Source organism: Podarcis gaigeae (assembly GCF_964106915.1).
Source record: "Podarcis gaigeae genome assembly, chromosome: 7".
NCBI lineage: Eukaryota > Metazoa > Chordata > Lepidosauria > Squamata > Lacertidae > Podarcis > Podarcis gaigeae.
The window spans coordinates 24863282-24878212 of record NC_139683.1 but is presented as its reverse complement, the minus strand read 5'-3'; the positions used below and the strand labels follow the sequence as shown (position 1 = coordinate 24878212).

General features: G+C 43.2%; 1 protein-coding gene across 4 annotated transcripts in view; it reads left to right on the top strand.

Moving 5' to 3' along the window:
• Positions 1 to 14931, top strand: part of CPQ (carboxypeptidase Q) — a 175488-nt gene that overhangs the window by 31541 nt on the left and 129016 nt on the right. For all 4 annotated transcript variants that reach the window (XM_083749808.1, XM_083749809.1, XM_083749810.1 and 1 more), the window contains one exon: positions 4294 to 4501. In XM_083749808.1, the coding sequence (XP_083605934.1) occupies positions 4294 to 4501 (208 nt within the window). The remainder of the gene's footprint in view (positions 1 to 4293; positions 4502 to 14931) is intronic.

Below are 14931 nucleotides of genomic sequence, written 5' to 3'. Positions count from 1 at the left end.
TCCAAGTTGGTCGCCATCTTGCAGTAGCAAATCCTGCAGGTTAACTCCTCACATGTTGAGGGGCTGTTTCTGTCAGAGCTTCACATATACATATTTATATAGCAGCTAGGAAACGGGCAGCGGTTTGCTGTTGAAACCTTCTTTAGTGCAAGCATCTAGATAAGACTATAGTGGAACCTCTGCTTACAACCATAATCGGTTCCGGAGGTCCAGTGATAACCAGAAATGTACATAAGTAGAGGCGCACTTTTCCATAGAAAGCAATGGAAAAATGAACTGATGCGTTCTAGATGATGAAAAACACCCCCCTAAAACAGCAATTTAACATGGATTCTACTGTCTAACAAGACCATAGATCCATAAAATGAAGGCAATAATTAATGTACTGTGCTATAAAATAAATAAGACAGTATTGTAGATTTAAAAAAAAACATTTTTTTTCTTACGTGCACTGAGGGTGGGTGGGCTTACCTGGCTACAAGCTGGGGGTGGGGCAAGGGTCAGTAAAGAGCTGATTCACTTTGGCTAGGGTCCCTTTTTTTATTGTCAGGCCAGGTTCTTCTCTGGACTTCCTCAGGTTAGTTCCTCAGCGGGGTTTGGGGCTGCAGTGCGCCCTGCTGTGCCTCTTGTAGGCAGCACCTCTTCCACAGCTTTGGGGTGGGATGGGTGCCCTCTTCCCAGCAGCAGAGGCCTCAGTGCTGCTCCGCAGCCAACTGGGCAAGCTCCGGGCTGCTGGCAAGGCCTCTGTTCGTATCTAGAGGAAAGTTCGTAAGTTGAAGCACCTACTGGATGTCGTAACTGGAATTGTACGTAATTAGAGCCGAACGTAAGTTGAGGTTCCACTGTAATTACAATTTACAGTTACAAATTGAAGAACAGAAAGGAGACTCTAGTGCTTTTTCATTCTTTCCTGTGGCCTTGGCACAAACCGAGTGTGTGTGTGTTGGGGGGGGGGGGACATTTGTTCCAGCATTTAGCTTTTACTGACGTGTTTTGCGGCTTCTAGGTGAAATGCACAGTGGTGGAATTCCAGGCATCCATTACGACTTCTATATTTAGCAGCCGAGCCTTGCTCTTGTTGTTGAACAGTTTCCACTTACTTCTGTAACTCGTCTGCAAGATTGGAGCTTGAGCATTGTGGTCATCTTGCGAACGATTTTGTAAAAACCATGAAACGTGGTTCCCAAATGTACGCTCAGTGAAAATATATGTAGTATGAGCACACACACAAAACCATCCCATCTGGTTACCACTGTTACCTATAAACATTTATTTGTTCTCTCAAGCAAGGCCACAGAGTAGGCAGAGAGGAAATGTTTATAGTGCGTGTTTTTTGTTTCATTTTTACTTTTTGCTTAAGAGTTTATTTGTACTAGAAATTCAGAAACTGCAGATCTTTGGGGTTTTTTGTTTTTTAAAGAGAAGAAGCAAAGCCTACTGAGAGGAATTACTTCAGGCCGGCCACTGCTTTTGTGTTTTATAAATCACTTTCACATCCACCCATGGGTTAAAAAATATCTGTATATGAAAAACATTGGTTTCATTTCAAAGAGGACTTCATAAAAGAGAATTTCCTGGCAGATTCTGCCCTTTATAATAATGTTTCATGTTACTCAGCAACCAAGCAAAACAATGGTCAGATTGTATCAATACTTTGAAGCTGTGTGGTGTGTTTAAAATGGAAATAATTGAAGCCCTGCAAATCTATATTCCTGACAGGAGACATAATGTCTTTGTCCCTTGTTTTATTTTATTGAATTCTAGCGCATTGCAGGAATGATAAAAGACACACATGTGTTATCTTGGAAATATGGGAGTGTTACTGTGCTGGGAACTGCTATTCCCTAAGGCCTATGGGTCAGCTTGCCCTCTGTCATATGGCTGGCCATCCCAGGTTAAGACTCCTCTAATGCAGCCACCTTTCCTCTTCCTTAGAAATGTACACATTGCTCAGGGGCCATGCTAATCTTCTCTGTATCGTTCCAATTTTAGTATATGTGCTGCCGAATCGTTGGATTGACCCTCCCATGCAGGAATATTTGGACTCTCTGAGTCTGGTAATGGGCCGTCAGATGTTTGGAGCTGTGGGGGCTCTTAATTTTGGAGGGAATCTGAAACAGGTGTTTAAACATCACATGGTGTTTAGTCCGGACTATGGAAATGGGGCTGATCTGCTGAAAAGGGTCAAAAGCATTACTAAGCTGGAGTTCCCACGAGTGAAAGGAAAACATGAAGAAGAATTGTGGAGGGGACATGGAAGAGACTTGAGGGCCTCGGACATAAGGGCACCAGGTTAATGCGCTAGATTAATGGGACAAAAAGGACTGACAAAATCCGGGACCAGGAGGAAGGGACGATGGATGAAGATTGGGCTGTTTTACATTCTTTCTTTTTTTGTCATTAGGACTGTTTTAAAATAATTGATGAATGTTAGAAAAATGTTGAAATGGAACTAGTTGGTTCTAGTAAAAATGTTTTAAAGAATTAGGTTAATGATATGATTATGAGAAGTTGACAAAAATAAGATTTAAGTTTTAAGTTCTAATGGCTGCTATAGGACAAGATGAAAACAGATTAAGATAATGTAAGAAAATGTAAGGACAAAATATTGTGAACTATGGAAAGGATTTGCTGTGATAATTATTAACCAGGATACAAGAAAGGGGAGGAGGAGGAGGTCGAAGAAAGAAGGTAATGAAAGTTAAAAATTTGAGAATGATGGATGTATTTTTTTTCTTCCTATTTTTCTCTTTTTTCTTTGCTATGTATTTTTGTATGTTTTTTTCACTGTATTTCTTTTCATATGCTTTTTTTTCCTTTTTTGTATTTTGTAAACTTATGCTTTTGTAAAATTTCAATAAATATTTCAGAAGCGTTAAAGAAAAAAAAGAAATGTACACATTGCTGTCATCTTGCATATCCATGCACAGGGCTGGTCCTACCATTAGGCAGGGTGAGGCAGTCATCTCAGGCAGCTTATGTGGGAGTTGCTTCCAGACCACCTGTTTATTGCGCATGCGTCTTGATTGGTTTGCAAAAAGTATGCAGGGAGGTTAGACACTAAGTGTTGACTCTGATTTAGGGAACTTTGATTACATTGCATCAACAAATGTCATCCCATACTTTTCCCATCACTCTCCTTATCAGAAGAAGTTCAGTTTTTTGGGAGGAACAGGCTTTGTTGTGCAAGAGCTCCAAATCAACTTGAATTGCACAACCTGAACTTGACAGTACGTGACTGAATCCCATTTGGAAGAGCCTTGGGTGACATGAAAGAGAAGCAAATTGTTAGGCGTTTAACTACTACTACCATAAGGGGAAGGGATGCGGGTGGCACTGTAAGTTAAACCACAGAGCCTAGGGCTTGCAGATCAGAAGGTCGGTGGTTCGAATCCCCACAACGGGGTGAGCTCCTGTTGCCCAGTCCCAGCTCCTGCCAACCTAGCAGTTTGAAAGCACGTCAAAGTGCAAGTAGATAAATAGGTACCGCTCCAGCGGGAAGGTAAACGGCGTTTCCGTGCGCTCCTCTGGTTCGCCAGAAGCGGCTTAGTCATGCTGGCCACATGACCAGGAAGCTGAACGCCGGCTCCCTCGGCCAATAAAGCGAGATGAGCTGCCTCAAGTTGGGGGTTTTGGTGCCATTATTGGCAGAAGAGTGGAAGACAGAACAGATCTGACCCATGAGCCAACAGTGCACTTATGCAAGGACGTAAGAGAAGTCTGCTGGATCAGGCCAATGGCCCACCTGGTCCAGCATCCTGCTCTAACAGTGGCCCACCAGATACCAGTGGAATGTGCAGGATGTGTACCAAAGCTCTTCCTGGTACCTTGTGTCCCATCTTGATTAATGGGAGGTAGGGATGGTGGAGAAATTTGGCCCAGTTCACATTTTAATGAAATCCTAATTTGAGAAACAGTATACATATGAAACGCAACTGTCCTTCAAAATTTGCACACAGTTCTTGAACCAAAAAATGTGTGCAAAAATTCATATAGCTGGGGGGGAATGTGCATACAAATGCATATATTAGTGAAAATAACATACCCAAAGGCATTTGGTTAAGGGGAAGTGCTTGCAAAAATGTGTATAGTCGGAGGAATCTGCACTAAAATGCTGATGCAATGTTCCTTTTAATATAAAAATTGCAAACAGATGCAATAATGTAGAGAACTTAAGACTGGAATATGAGAATCTGAGGGAAACGGGACAGATATGGCCCTCCCTGGTAGGAGGAGGTGTCATTTAGATTTTTCAGGCCTGTCTCCCTAACTGTCCCTATTTTTCATTTTCAGGCATTACGGCTGAGGTCTTAGTGGTGACTTCCTTTGACGACCTGCACAAAAAAGCTCAGGAAGCCCATGGAAAGATCGTTGTTTACAACCAGCAGTTTGTCAGCTATGGTGAAACAGTCCAGTACAGAGTTCGAGGAGCAGTGGAAGCAGCTAAAGTGGGAGCGAAGGCATCTCTTATCAAGTCTATTACTCCGTTTTCCATCCATAGGTAAGGGCTTGTTGCTTGGTGCGAATCAGACTTCAACACTTCTTTCATCTGGGGGTGGGGCAATCTTGTGGCAAGATCTGCTGGGATGAGCAGCTCAGGATGCAGTGGATCTCTTGCAGCCGGCTGATTCGTGGCTCAGCTGGCATTAATCCTCAACCCCTTCTCAGCTAAAGATACACTGATGTAACTTGCTCATCCTGGCTCAGCTGAGCAAAAGCTGGTGCGAGTCCCCAAAAAGGGGCATTCTGGGGGTGTAGAGGTGGTAGGGGGATGCGGGTGGCACTGTGGGTTAAACCACAGAGCCTAGGACTTGCCAATCAGAAGGTCGACGGTTCGAATCCCCGTGACAGGGTGAGCTCCCGTTGCTCGGTCCTTGCTCCTGCCAACCTAGCAGTTCAAAAGCACATCAAAAAGTGCAAGTAGATAAATAGGTACCGCTCTGGCGGGAAGGTAAACAGCGTTTCCATGCACTGCTCTGGTTTGCCAGAAGCAGCTTAGTCATTCTGGCCACATGACCTGGAAGCTGTCTGCGGACAAACGCCGGCTCCCTCAGCCAATAAAACGAGATGAGCGCAACAACCCCAGAGTCGGTCATGACTGGACCTAATGGTCAGGATATTTGGATTGGAACCATTTGCTGTGTATATTATATTGTTGTTCTTCTACTGGTAGTTCAGGTTTGGAATTTGACCTCCAAAGACTCTCGATAGCTGGAGCCCCAGGCGTTATTTGTGAAATACCTGGCTATGTGATGAGAATGTTGAATGTCATCCTTTTAAATGTATTTAGCACAAGTTATGGCACATAGTTGAGAGAGTAGAGCATGAGACTCTTAATCTGAGGATCGTGGGTTTGAGCCCCACTTTGGGCAAAAGATCCCTTTAAAAAAAATTTTATTTTCAGTTTTCAAAATAACAACATTTTTACTTTTGTAAATACATTTTTGTTGTTGTTTAGTCGTGTCTGACTCTTCATGACCCCATGGACCAGAGCACGCCAGGCACTTCTGTCTTCCATTGCCTCCCGCAGTTTGGTCAGACTCATGTTTGTAGCTTCGACAACACCGTCCAACCATCTCGTCCTCTGTCGTCCCCTTCTCCTTGTGCCCTCAATCTTTCCCAACATCAGGGTCTTTTCCAGGGAGTCTTCTCTTCTCATGGCCAAAGTATTGGAGCCTCAGCTTCAGGATCTGTCCTTCCAGTGAGCACTCAGGGCTGATTTCCTTAAGAATGGATAGGTTTGATCTTCTTGCAGTCCATGGGACTCTCAAGAGTCTCCTCCAGCACCATAATTCAAAAGCACCAATTCTTCGGCGATCAGTGGATCTCTGGCAGCCGGCTGTAAATACATATCCAATTCAAATTTGCCTTTAAATGGCTCCCCTCCTCCCTGGTTTCCATTTTTCCCTTTTTATTCTCCTTGCATATAATTATATTTCTCTAATTAATTTCAACTTCTTTTCTCTTCCTAATTCTGTTATTAGTTCATAAACGTTACATCAAACCTGCTAATGTTTTAACGTTTTTACAGTGTTCTTTAAAGTAATCTATAAAGTTTTCCCATTATTGATTGAATTTTATCCCCATCTTGGTGCCTGATCTTCATGGTAAAACAAAAAAATTCCTTCCAGTAGCACCTTAAAGACCAACTAAGTTAGTTCTTGGTATGAGCTTTCATATCTGAAGAAGTGTGCATGCACACGAAAGCTCATACCAAGAACTAACTTAGTTGGTCTTTAAGGTGCTACTGGAAGGAATTTTTTTGTTTTGACTATGGCAGACCAACACGGCTACCTATCTGTAACTGAAACTTCACAGTAAGTTTAGCCATTTCAGCGTAGTCTATCATCTTAGTCATCCATTCTTCTGTCGTTGGGACATCCTCTTCTTTCTACTTCTGGGCAAGAAACATTCTAGCCACTGTAGTCAAATACATAAACAGTCTCTTTTGCTTCCTTGGCACTTCTTCTTCTATTACCCCTAGTAAAAAAAGCATCTGGTTTTTAAACAAATGTACTCTTAAACATTTTTTGAGTTTCCTTGTATATCATTTCCCAGAAGCCCTTTATATTTTTACACGTCCGGCACATATCAGGAAATGTACCTACTTTCTCCTTACATTTCCAGCATAATTTTGAAGAATTTTTATAGACCTTAGCAAGCTTTAATGGAGTCAAATACCATCGGCACATCATTTTCATATTATTTTCTTTCAGTGAGCTATAGACCGTGAATTTTAAATTCTCTTCTCCACAGCTTTCCCCCTGATTCAAGTGGTATATTGTAACCTATGTCTTGGGGCAAAAGATTCTTGTAGTGCAGGGGGTTGGACTAGATCGCTCTCTCGGTCCCTTCCAACTCTATCATTCTATGACTAACTTTTGCTTTGGAGTAATACCAAAGACCCCAATAGCATTGAGAGGAGAAGCAGTCCAAATCAAATGTAAACCATTGGAGAAGGGGGTGGGGGAAAATGAAGGCCTGCCCAACTTACTGTATTTTTCTATGTATAAGATGCCACCATGTATAAGACGACCCCTGTTTTTTTTAGCCCAAAATTAAGAAATACAGTGGTACTGCTGGTCACGAACGTAATTCGTTCTGGAGGTCCGTTCTTAACCTGAAACCATTCTTAACCTGAGGTACCACTTTTGCCTGGCGTGCTCTGGTCCATGGGGTCACAAAGAGTCGGACACAACTAAACGACTAAACAACAACAACAACCACTTTAGCTAATGGGGCCTCCGGCTGCCACCTCCGCGCGATTTCTGTTCTCATCCTGAAGCAAAGTTCTTAACCCAAGGTACTATCTCTGGGTTAGTGGAGTCTCTAACTCGAGGTGTTTGTAACCTGAGGTACCACTGTAAATAATTGCAACATTCCGTGCATAAGACAACCCCCAATTTTAAACTTAAAAAATTTGGGGGGAAATATACAGTGGTACCTCAGGTTAAGAACTTAATTCGTTTTGGAGGTCCATTCTTAACCTGAAACTGTTCTTAACCTGAGGTACCACTTTACCTAATGGGGCTTCCCGCTGCCGCCGCACCACCAGAACATGATTTCTGTTCTTATCCTGAAGCAAAAGTTCTTAACCTGAGGTACTATTTCTGAGTTAGCGGAGTCTTTATGCTGAAGCATCTGTAACCTGAGGTACCACTGTAGTCTTATACACTGAAAAATCCAGAACATTATTTAAAATGCCTACTGGAACAGATGCCTCTCCATGCCTACAGATGCAAGGCTGGCTCATTTTAACTGCCTGAAGTAAAGTAGCAAATATGTATTTATAAAAGTATATACCACCCTCTCATAAGATATTGGGGCATGAATGCAAATGTACACACAAGTCAAGGTGCAGAATGCCCAAGGGCAGCAAGTTATTGTGACACCAGAGGCAGAAAATAAACCAAGCCATCTCTCACCCTTGCAGTGAAAATATATCAACAAGAAATCAAAAAGGTCTTAAATTAGTTTTAGTTTCCATAAGCTATTATTATTATTATTATTTTGGTAGAAATAGTGATATTATTCCTTATTAGCTGTTCCTAAGTTGAGGTGCTTCTAGTGTTTACATTTTTTATAATGTTTATTTCTTAGAAAACATTTTTTATCACAAAGAAATGTTTGTTAAGGGACATTTCTCCTATCTCTGTTTTACAGAGTGGAGAATTGAGAGGTAGTAATTTGCTCAAGGCCATCCCAGGGGCTGCAATTTGAATTCAAGTGTCCTAGTTTCAAGTAAGAGTCTGATGGTCAATGTGGTCCCTCCTGTTTGTTACTTGAAGAAATTATTTTCATTGTTCCCAAATTCAACATTGCCTAGAATAAAAATTGACAGCTTTTTGCATACAGGTTCTGTGATACTAGGATATTTCCAAACATCCACCAAAATTTATCTTTATTGACTAAAACTAGGCATATGTGAAACCTCCTCTGAGAGGTTATTGGTAGCATTATTGACTCTTTTGGCTTCTCTCAAGAAATAACAAGCACATTCATTACAAATTTTGCTTTAGACCAAACATTAGTGCTAACTGAAACAAGGACACATTTTGTTTTGTTTTGACTGTATGTTTTTATATATTTTTTCCAACCCAGAGGAGTCCATTTTTTGAGGCATCATCATGAAGACTGGCCCTATCATTAGACAGTGGGGTGACTGCCTTAGGTAGAACATGCTAAAGGGTGGTGTTGAGGGAGCAAAGACCGAGATCTTTGTGCCAGGCGACCGGCCCTGCGTTCCATGAGCTACTTAGTGGAGGATGTTGACCCATTACCAGTGTTCAAAATTCAGTTGCCACTCCAGTTGGCTTTTGTATGTGGAATTAGTAGGGAGGGCATATTGTCTTTTACTTCAGGCAGCAGAACATCTTGGGTCTGATCACTTTGGCAAATGTAAGGTGTACTTCGGCCTTTTCACTGTAAAGAAATGAAGCAATTGCTTATTCTCACCCCACAGCATATGAAAATTGAATCATGGCATTTCAGAAATGAGCTCTATCTAACGTTTATGATATGCAAGTGGATTGTAAAAACAGTAGAAAACTAGTGAGGGTCTTTTGAGACAGCCTGTCTGCAGTCCTGGCTATTAAAATGGGTTGAGCTTCAGACTATTGGTCCTGATTTCTGAAAACCAGGGGTTTTGCAGGGAAAGTGTAGACTTTACTAAAAAAAACCCAACAGGACCAAAAGAAAAAGTCTGCTATTGTGAGTCTGCTATTACTGGTCAGTCTGTCAGTCTGTCTGTCCTGGTAGTGTCTACTAAAACTGGCAGTGGCCCTCCAAGTTCTTTGGCAGAAGCCTTGAGTCTTGCCAATTATACTGAAGTGTTGAACTGCGGGGTCTTTTGTGTGTGTGTGTGTGTGTGTGTGTGTGTGTGTGTTTCAAGTTTACAAATTTAATACACAATACTTATTTCCAATTAATATTCATTTATCATTTAGCGCCCCCTCGCCCAGCTTGTCCGGAGTTTTGGGCTGGGCTGCCATCAGTATGCTGATGACACCCAACTCTATCTGTTGATGGACGGCCACCCTGACTCGGCCCCAGACACACTGATCAGATGCTTGGAGGCTGTGGCTGGATGGTTACGTGGGAGCCGGTTGAAGTTAAATCCTTCGAAGACAGAGGTCCTCTGGCTGGGACGGGACGACATGGGACTGAGGGGGCAACTCCCATTTCTTGCGGGGGTGCAATTAGTGCCAGCACCGTCCGTTAAGAGTTTGGGTGTAATCTTCGATACCTCCCTCTCCATGGAGGCGCAGATTGCAGCTACAACAAAGGCGGCATTTTTCCATCTCCGCCAAGCTAAGCGGTTGGCTCCTTACCTCTTTCGCCCTGACCTAGCCACTGTGATCCATGCGACGGTCACCTCCAGACTGGATTATTGTAACTCGCTCTACGTGGGGCTGCCCTTGAGACTGACCCAGAAACTCCAGCGGGTGCAGAATGCCGCAGCGAGACTCCTTACGGGGTCTTTGCTTAGAGATCACATTCATCCGGTGCTATACCAGCTGCACTGGCTCCCGGTGGAGTACAGGATCAGGTTTAAGGTGCTGGTTTTAACCTTCAAAGCCCTATACGGCCTAGGACCCTCGTACCTACGGGACCGCCTCTCCTGGTATGCCCCACAGAGGAACTTACGGTCTTCAAATAAAAACACCTTGAAGGTCCCAGACCACAGAGAGGTTAGGCTGGCCTCAACTAGAGCCAGGGCTTTTTCGGCTGCGGCTCCAACCTGGTGGAACGCTCTGTCACAAGAGACAAGGGCCCTGCAGGACTTGACATCTTTCTGCAGGGCCTGCAAGACAGAGCTGTTCTTTGGTCAGGGCACAGCCTGACTCCCTCCTTTGGCAATCTTTACAAAACTTTAGTTTATGGTTGCCATCAATTTTGATTTTAATTACTTTTTATAATGTTTTTATAATGTTGTACTGTTTTAGTGTTGTTAGCCGCCCTGAGCCCGGCTTCGGCTGGGGAGGGCGGGATATAAATAAAAAATTATTATTATTATTATTATTATTATTATTATTATTATTATTATTATTCCCCTCCACCCCTCCATGGTTTCCCCATATTTTCTAATATTCCTGTTTATTATAATTACCGAATACCCCATCCTTTCTGTTTGTTCTCAGATACATGTTTTACTGCAGTTCTTCATTCATATCCTATTTGTGTTTTTACATGTTTACAATAGCTCTTTAGATACTCTACAAAAGGTTACCAATCCTCCTGAACTATGGGATCTTATACATGCAAAGCCTGTGCTCTGTCTTTTATGGGACTTCTCAGAAAAGAGTAGCTGTGGCAGCCATCTTTAAAAAGCAGCCATGCTTGATAGGCCTGTGGGTTTTTCTTCTAGAGCATTTGGTCATAGTAGAAAAAAGTTGCAAGACTAGTTCATACCACGGCTGCATTCACAAGGCCAATTAATTCCATCTCCCCAACATTACCCTGTTAATTTCACATGAAATTTGAGCTTTCACACAACGTAAAATCCAAAAATCTAGCAGAATATAGTGGAAGTTTAGTGCTCATTTCCATGTTAATCACTTTCAGAAAAATATGCATTTGCAGCCCCATTAACCCAGAAAATTGCAGGAACAAAGTGGTAAAATTTAGCGTGGCATACTTTCATACAGTTCTTTCCTGTCATTCTCATGGGTCAATCATGAGGGAAAGGGTGGGGAAGTACAGAGCTGGCTCACCCATGAGGCAAGGCGAGATGACCACCTCACGCGGCAGAATCCACAGAGGGAGAGGATCTGGCCTTCAAGGAATGCATCTGCTGCTGCTGCTACTGCTGGGGCAACAACAGCTGTGGTGTGCTCCTTAGAGGCTGGATTTGCCTTCTTCTCAGCAGTCCCCCCAACCATGCCCCTGTTGGAATTCCTGCTCTATGATTACAGTCATGGGATTGTTGTCTGTCACATGATGGTGTTTGTTTTGACTCCACAGAGTGGGAAGTGATGGAGACAGGATGTTTGTGTTACTGTGTTCCGTGAGTGGGACTATTGTCCTTTGTTCTTTCTCTTTGCTGTCTGATGCTAGGAAGAGAGAGAGCCATGTTGCAGTGCTCTGTGTGTGTTTATATGTAAATAAACGTAGATTAGCCAAAATGCTGAGTTCTGTTATGCAAGCTGCGAAGACTCTGTGGATCCCTAAGTGTGCTGATGTCTGTTGGCATCGGTCGCTGTGATGTTCGGGCTGAATAAAGCTTCTGAAGCTCCCGAATGATCAACCAGGAGGGAGAGGACATGCCAGTTGGGCATGTGTCTCTGCCAGGGTCTTACTCGAGTGTAGGACGAGCTCCTGACAGCCCCCTCTACAGCAGCTTCTTGGTGAATAGGTGACACTGTTGTTTTCCTCCCAACCCGAGGGAGGAAATGGCTCTCTGGGATCTCCTGGGATCTGTACTTGTCTGGCATGATTCAGAGCACACACATACCCATAAAGGTTTTTGATTCTCTCCTTGTTCGCTCCCTCACCCCTTGTTCCTAACGTCAGCAAGGGAGGACTGGAGGGAACTACTCTTGGTTGAACAGCCCTGGACTTGCCCCATGAATGTGTGGTACACATTAAGCATCCAAGCTGAATGCTTGGGAACCCTCAAAGGTGGGCGTTGAACATCAACTTAACCCTTGAAAGGTCCAACACCAGGCATCCTCCATTTGCAACTTCATCCTCTGTCTTCCCTCAAGCCCCTAGATTGATTTGGGATGGAGGTCCCAAGTGATAAAGCAATGGTTCTCAGCCTGGTTGTCTCGCCAGTCCTCTGCGTTATACATGATTTCCTAAGGAAAAAAGGCCAAATGCACTGCTTGAAGAAATATAGTTGTGCTGTGTTGAAAGAGCAGCTGGAACCAAATGAGCACATTGAGAGCTGTAAAGAGAATGATGAAACCCAAACCTTGTTCACAAAAAGCGGTTAAAGGATTTGTTCTGTTTAATAATGGATCGTGAATAATGAACACAAATGAAACAGAACTCTTGAATTAAAACAAAAACAAAGGAAAGTCCTTTGGTTTACAAAAAGCAGTCAAGGCTCTTGCACATTTATTAATGCACCGAAAAGCAAGGACATTTTTCATGAGGTAAGCAGTATTGTATTGTTGCCATGTATAACCTAGGCTGCTTCCACACTAGAAATTTATTGTGGAATAGACACACTTTGTTCACTTGCTTTCTCTGGGGTATCTGCATGACCTTGTGAACACAGGAACCTGTTCCTGTGTTTTCCTGTTCATTTCCCTCTCCCACATCCCAAGTTCAGAAAATTTACTTCAAAAGCATAATGGAACAAATTCATAATGACTTATTGCACAGCAGTTCAGTAGGTTTGGAGGCCAGTTATGGCTTGTATGGATTGGTCTAGCCATTTCATTCTCTATGGTCCATACTTCTCTCTAGAAATAAGTTATATTAGTTTAATTTTTAACCATTCCAAGTAGCATTGTCTTTAATATGTGGTGCTTTTCTCTCTGTTGCCCCTTCCCCACATTGCAGTGGGGGGTTAGGAATCATGATAAGAAGAGCCGTGAGGGAGGATTTAACCCAGGCCTAGGCAAACTCGGCCTTCCAGATGTTTTGGGACTACAACTCCCATCATCCCTGACCACTGGTCCTGTTAGCTTGGGATGATGGGAGTTGTAGTCCCAAAACATCTGGAGGGCCGAGTTTGCCTTTGCCTGATTTTAACCCTTTACCTCACACTTTGGTCCTAATGAAAACTGTCCATCTTGGGGCAATATGGACTAGAATCCTGTCTGCAAAATGTCAGCCGGGATCAGAGTTGCTATTCCACTTGCAGCTTAGAGAACAACAGCAATGATTGGGTACTGCTAAGTTGCCCATGTCCGGAAATATCCTTATGCTGGCACGCAGAGATCACCCAGAGTTTATGAACTCTTTTTATTTGTGATTTATAAAATAGTTTGTGTTGGCAACCTTGGATTGAAGAAAGAAAAATACTTGTCTTTTGCATCCCGTTGCTTATGTGCTAATGTCTGGGATTCCTTGCCATGGCTTCTGACGTCATGCAGTGATTTTTAAAAGTTCCTGCTATGACATATAGGCAGGATTTTCCCCTTAAAACAAATAACTTTTAGTGCATTTGTACTCTACAAAAATGTATTCACCCCACCCCATAACATACCGCACAACATTTGGGGCTAGAGGTGGAAATGTACATTTCAGTGCCAGTTTTAAAAGACAGTGAAAAGTCTGAAAATAAGGAATGCGGGTTGAATCTGCCAAAGCTTGCTGCTCTGGTGTCAGTAGGTAATGGCAGTGGGTTTTTCTTGTTTTTCTTTTTTAATGAATAAAAAAAATCAGTTGAAATGAACGTAGAGATTAAATGGGGTGCCAAGCATCCATTTCATCTTACTCTTAGGTGGAAAGAGTTGTGTGTCATTCTCAGATGCTACTGCAACATTAGAGGTCACCCAAAAACTATCTAATACAAAAGAACCAAGTTTGCGCTCTCCCTCCCTCTCTCTCTCTCCTTCTCTCACTGTCTCCTCCAAAAAAGTAACATGGATGATATACAGGCCTAATGTCACTGCTGCCACTCCACGGTGACAAAGCCTGTCCTTCATGTCTGCAGGCGACAAGGGACAATGTCCTAGCCAGCAGAGATTGTCTGCCTCGAACGCCTCCTCTTAACCACCTGTTGTGCCTTTCCTTCTCTGTCCGCCCTGACAAACGGCACTGAGTAGGTCTCAGCTGGACACAGAGCCCTTTGTCAGTCAGCATCAGGAGGCATTGTCAGCTCACGTTGCACGGCTTTCTGAACATTTTTATTTTAAGACGGGTGGACTGGAAGTGCTGCTTCCACCTGACCACTTCATTGGATGTATAGAGACTGCATCCAGAGGCCTGCTGGGCCACAGGAAGAAAAAGCTGGCACCCTGTTTCTCAGTAATGGAGCTGGAGCCAAAAACATATGTTTTCCCCTTCTATACTAAGGCCCTTTCTACAGCTATGAAGCTGTATTGTGCCACTTTGAACAGCTTTGGCTTCCCCCAGAGAATTCTGGGAGCTGCTAAGGGTGCTGAGAGTTGTTAGGAAACTCTTCCTCCCCTCACAGAGCTTCAGTTTCAAGAACGGTTAGCAAACAATCCCTTTTGACAGGGAACTCTGGCAATTGTACCCATGGCTTCCCTCAAAGAATTAAGGGAGCTATAGTTTAAGGGTGCTGGGAGTTGTTAGGAGATCCCTATTCCCCTCACAGAGCTACAATGTCTGAGCTCCCTGTGAAGACCCAGTGTACTTGGATCATCTTGAGGAAGCCACACATTAACCCCCCACTTCTTTGTTGGAGCCAAATCTTGGCCCTACTGAAATGAAAGGAGTTTTGCAGTTGACTTTGACGAGGTTCCCACTTGGTCCTACCAGAGAGTCTCCACAGTTTATAGGAAATTATGC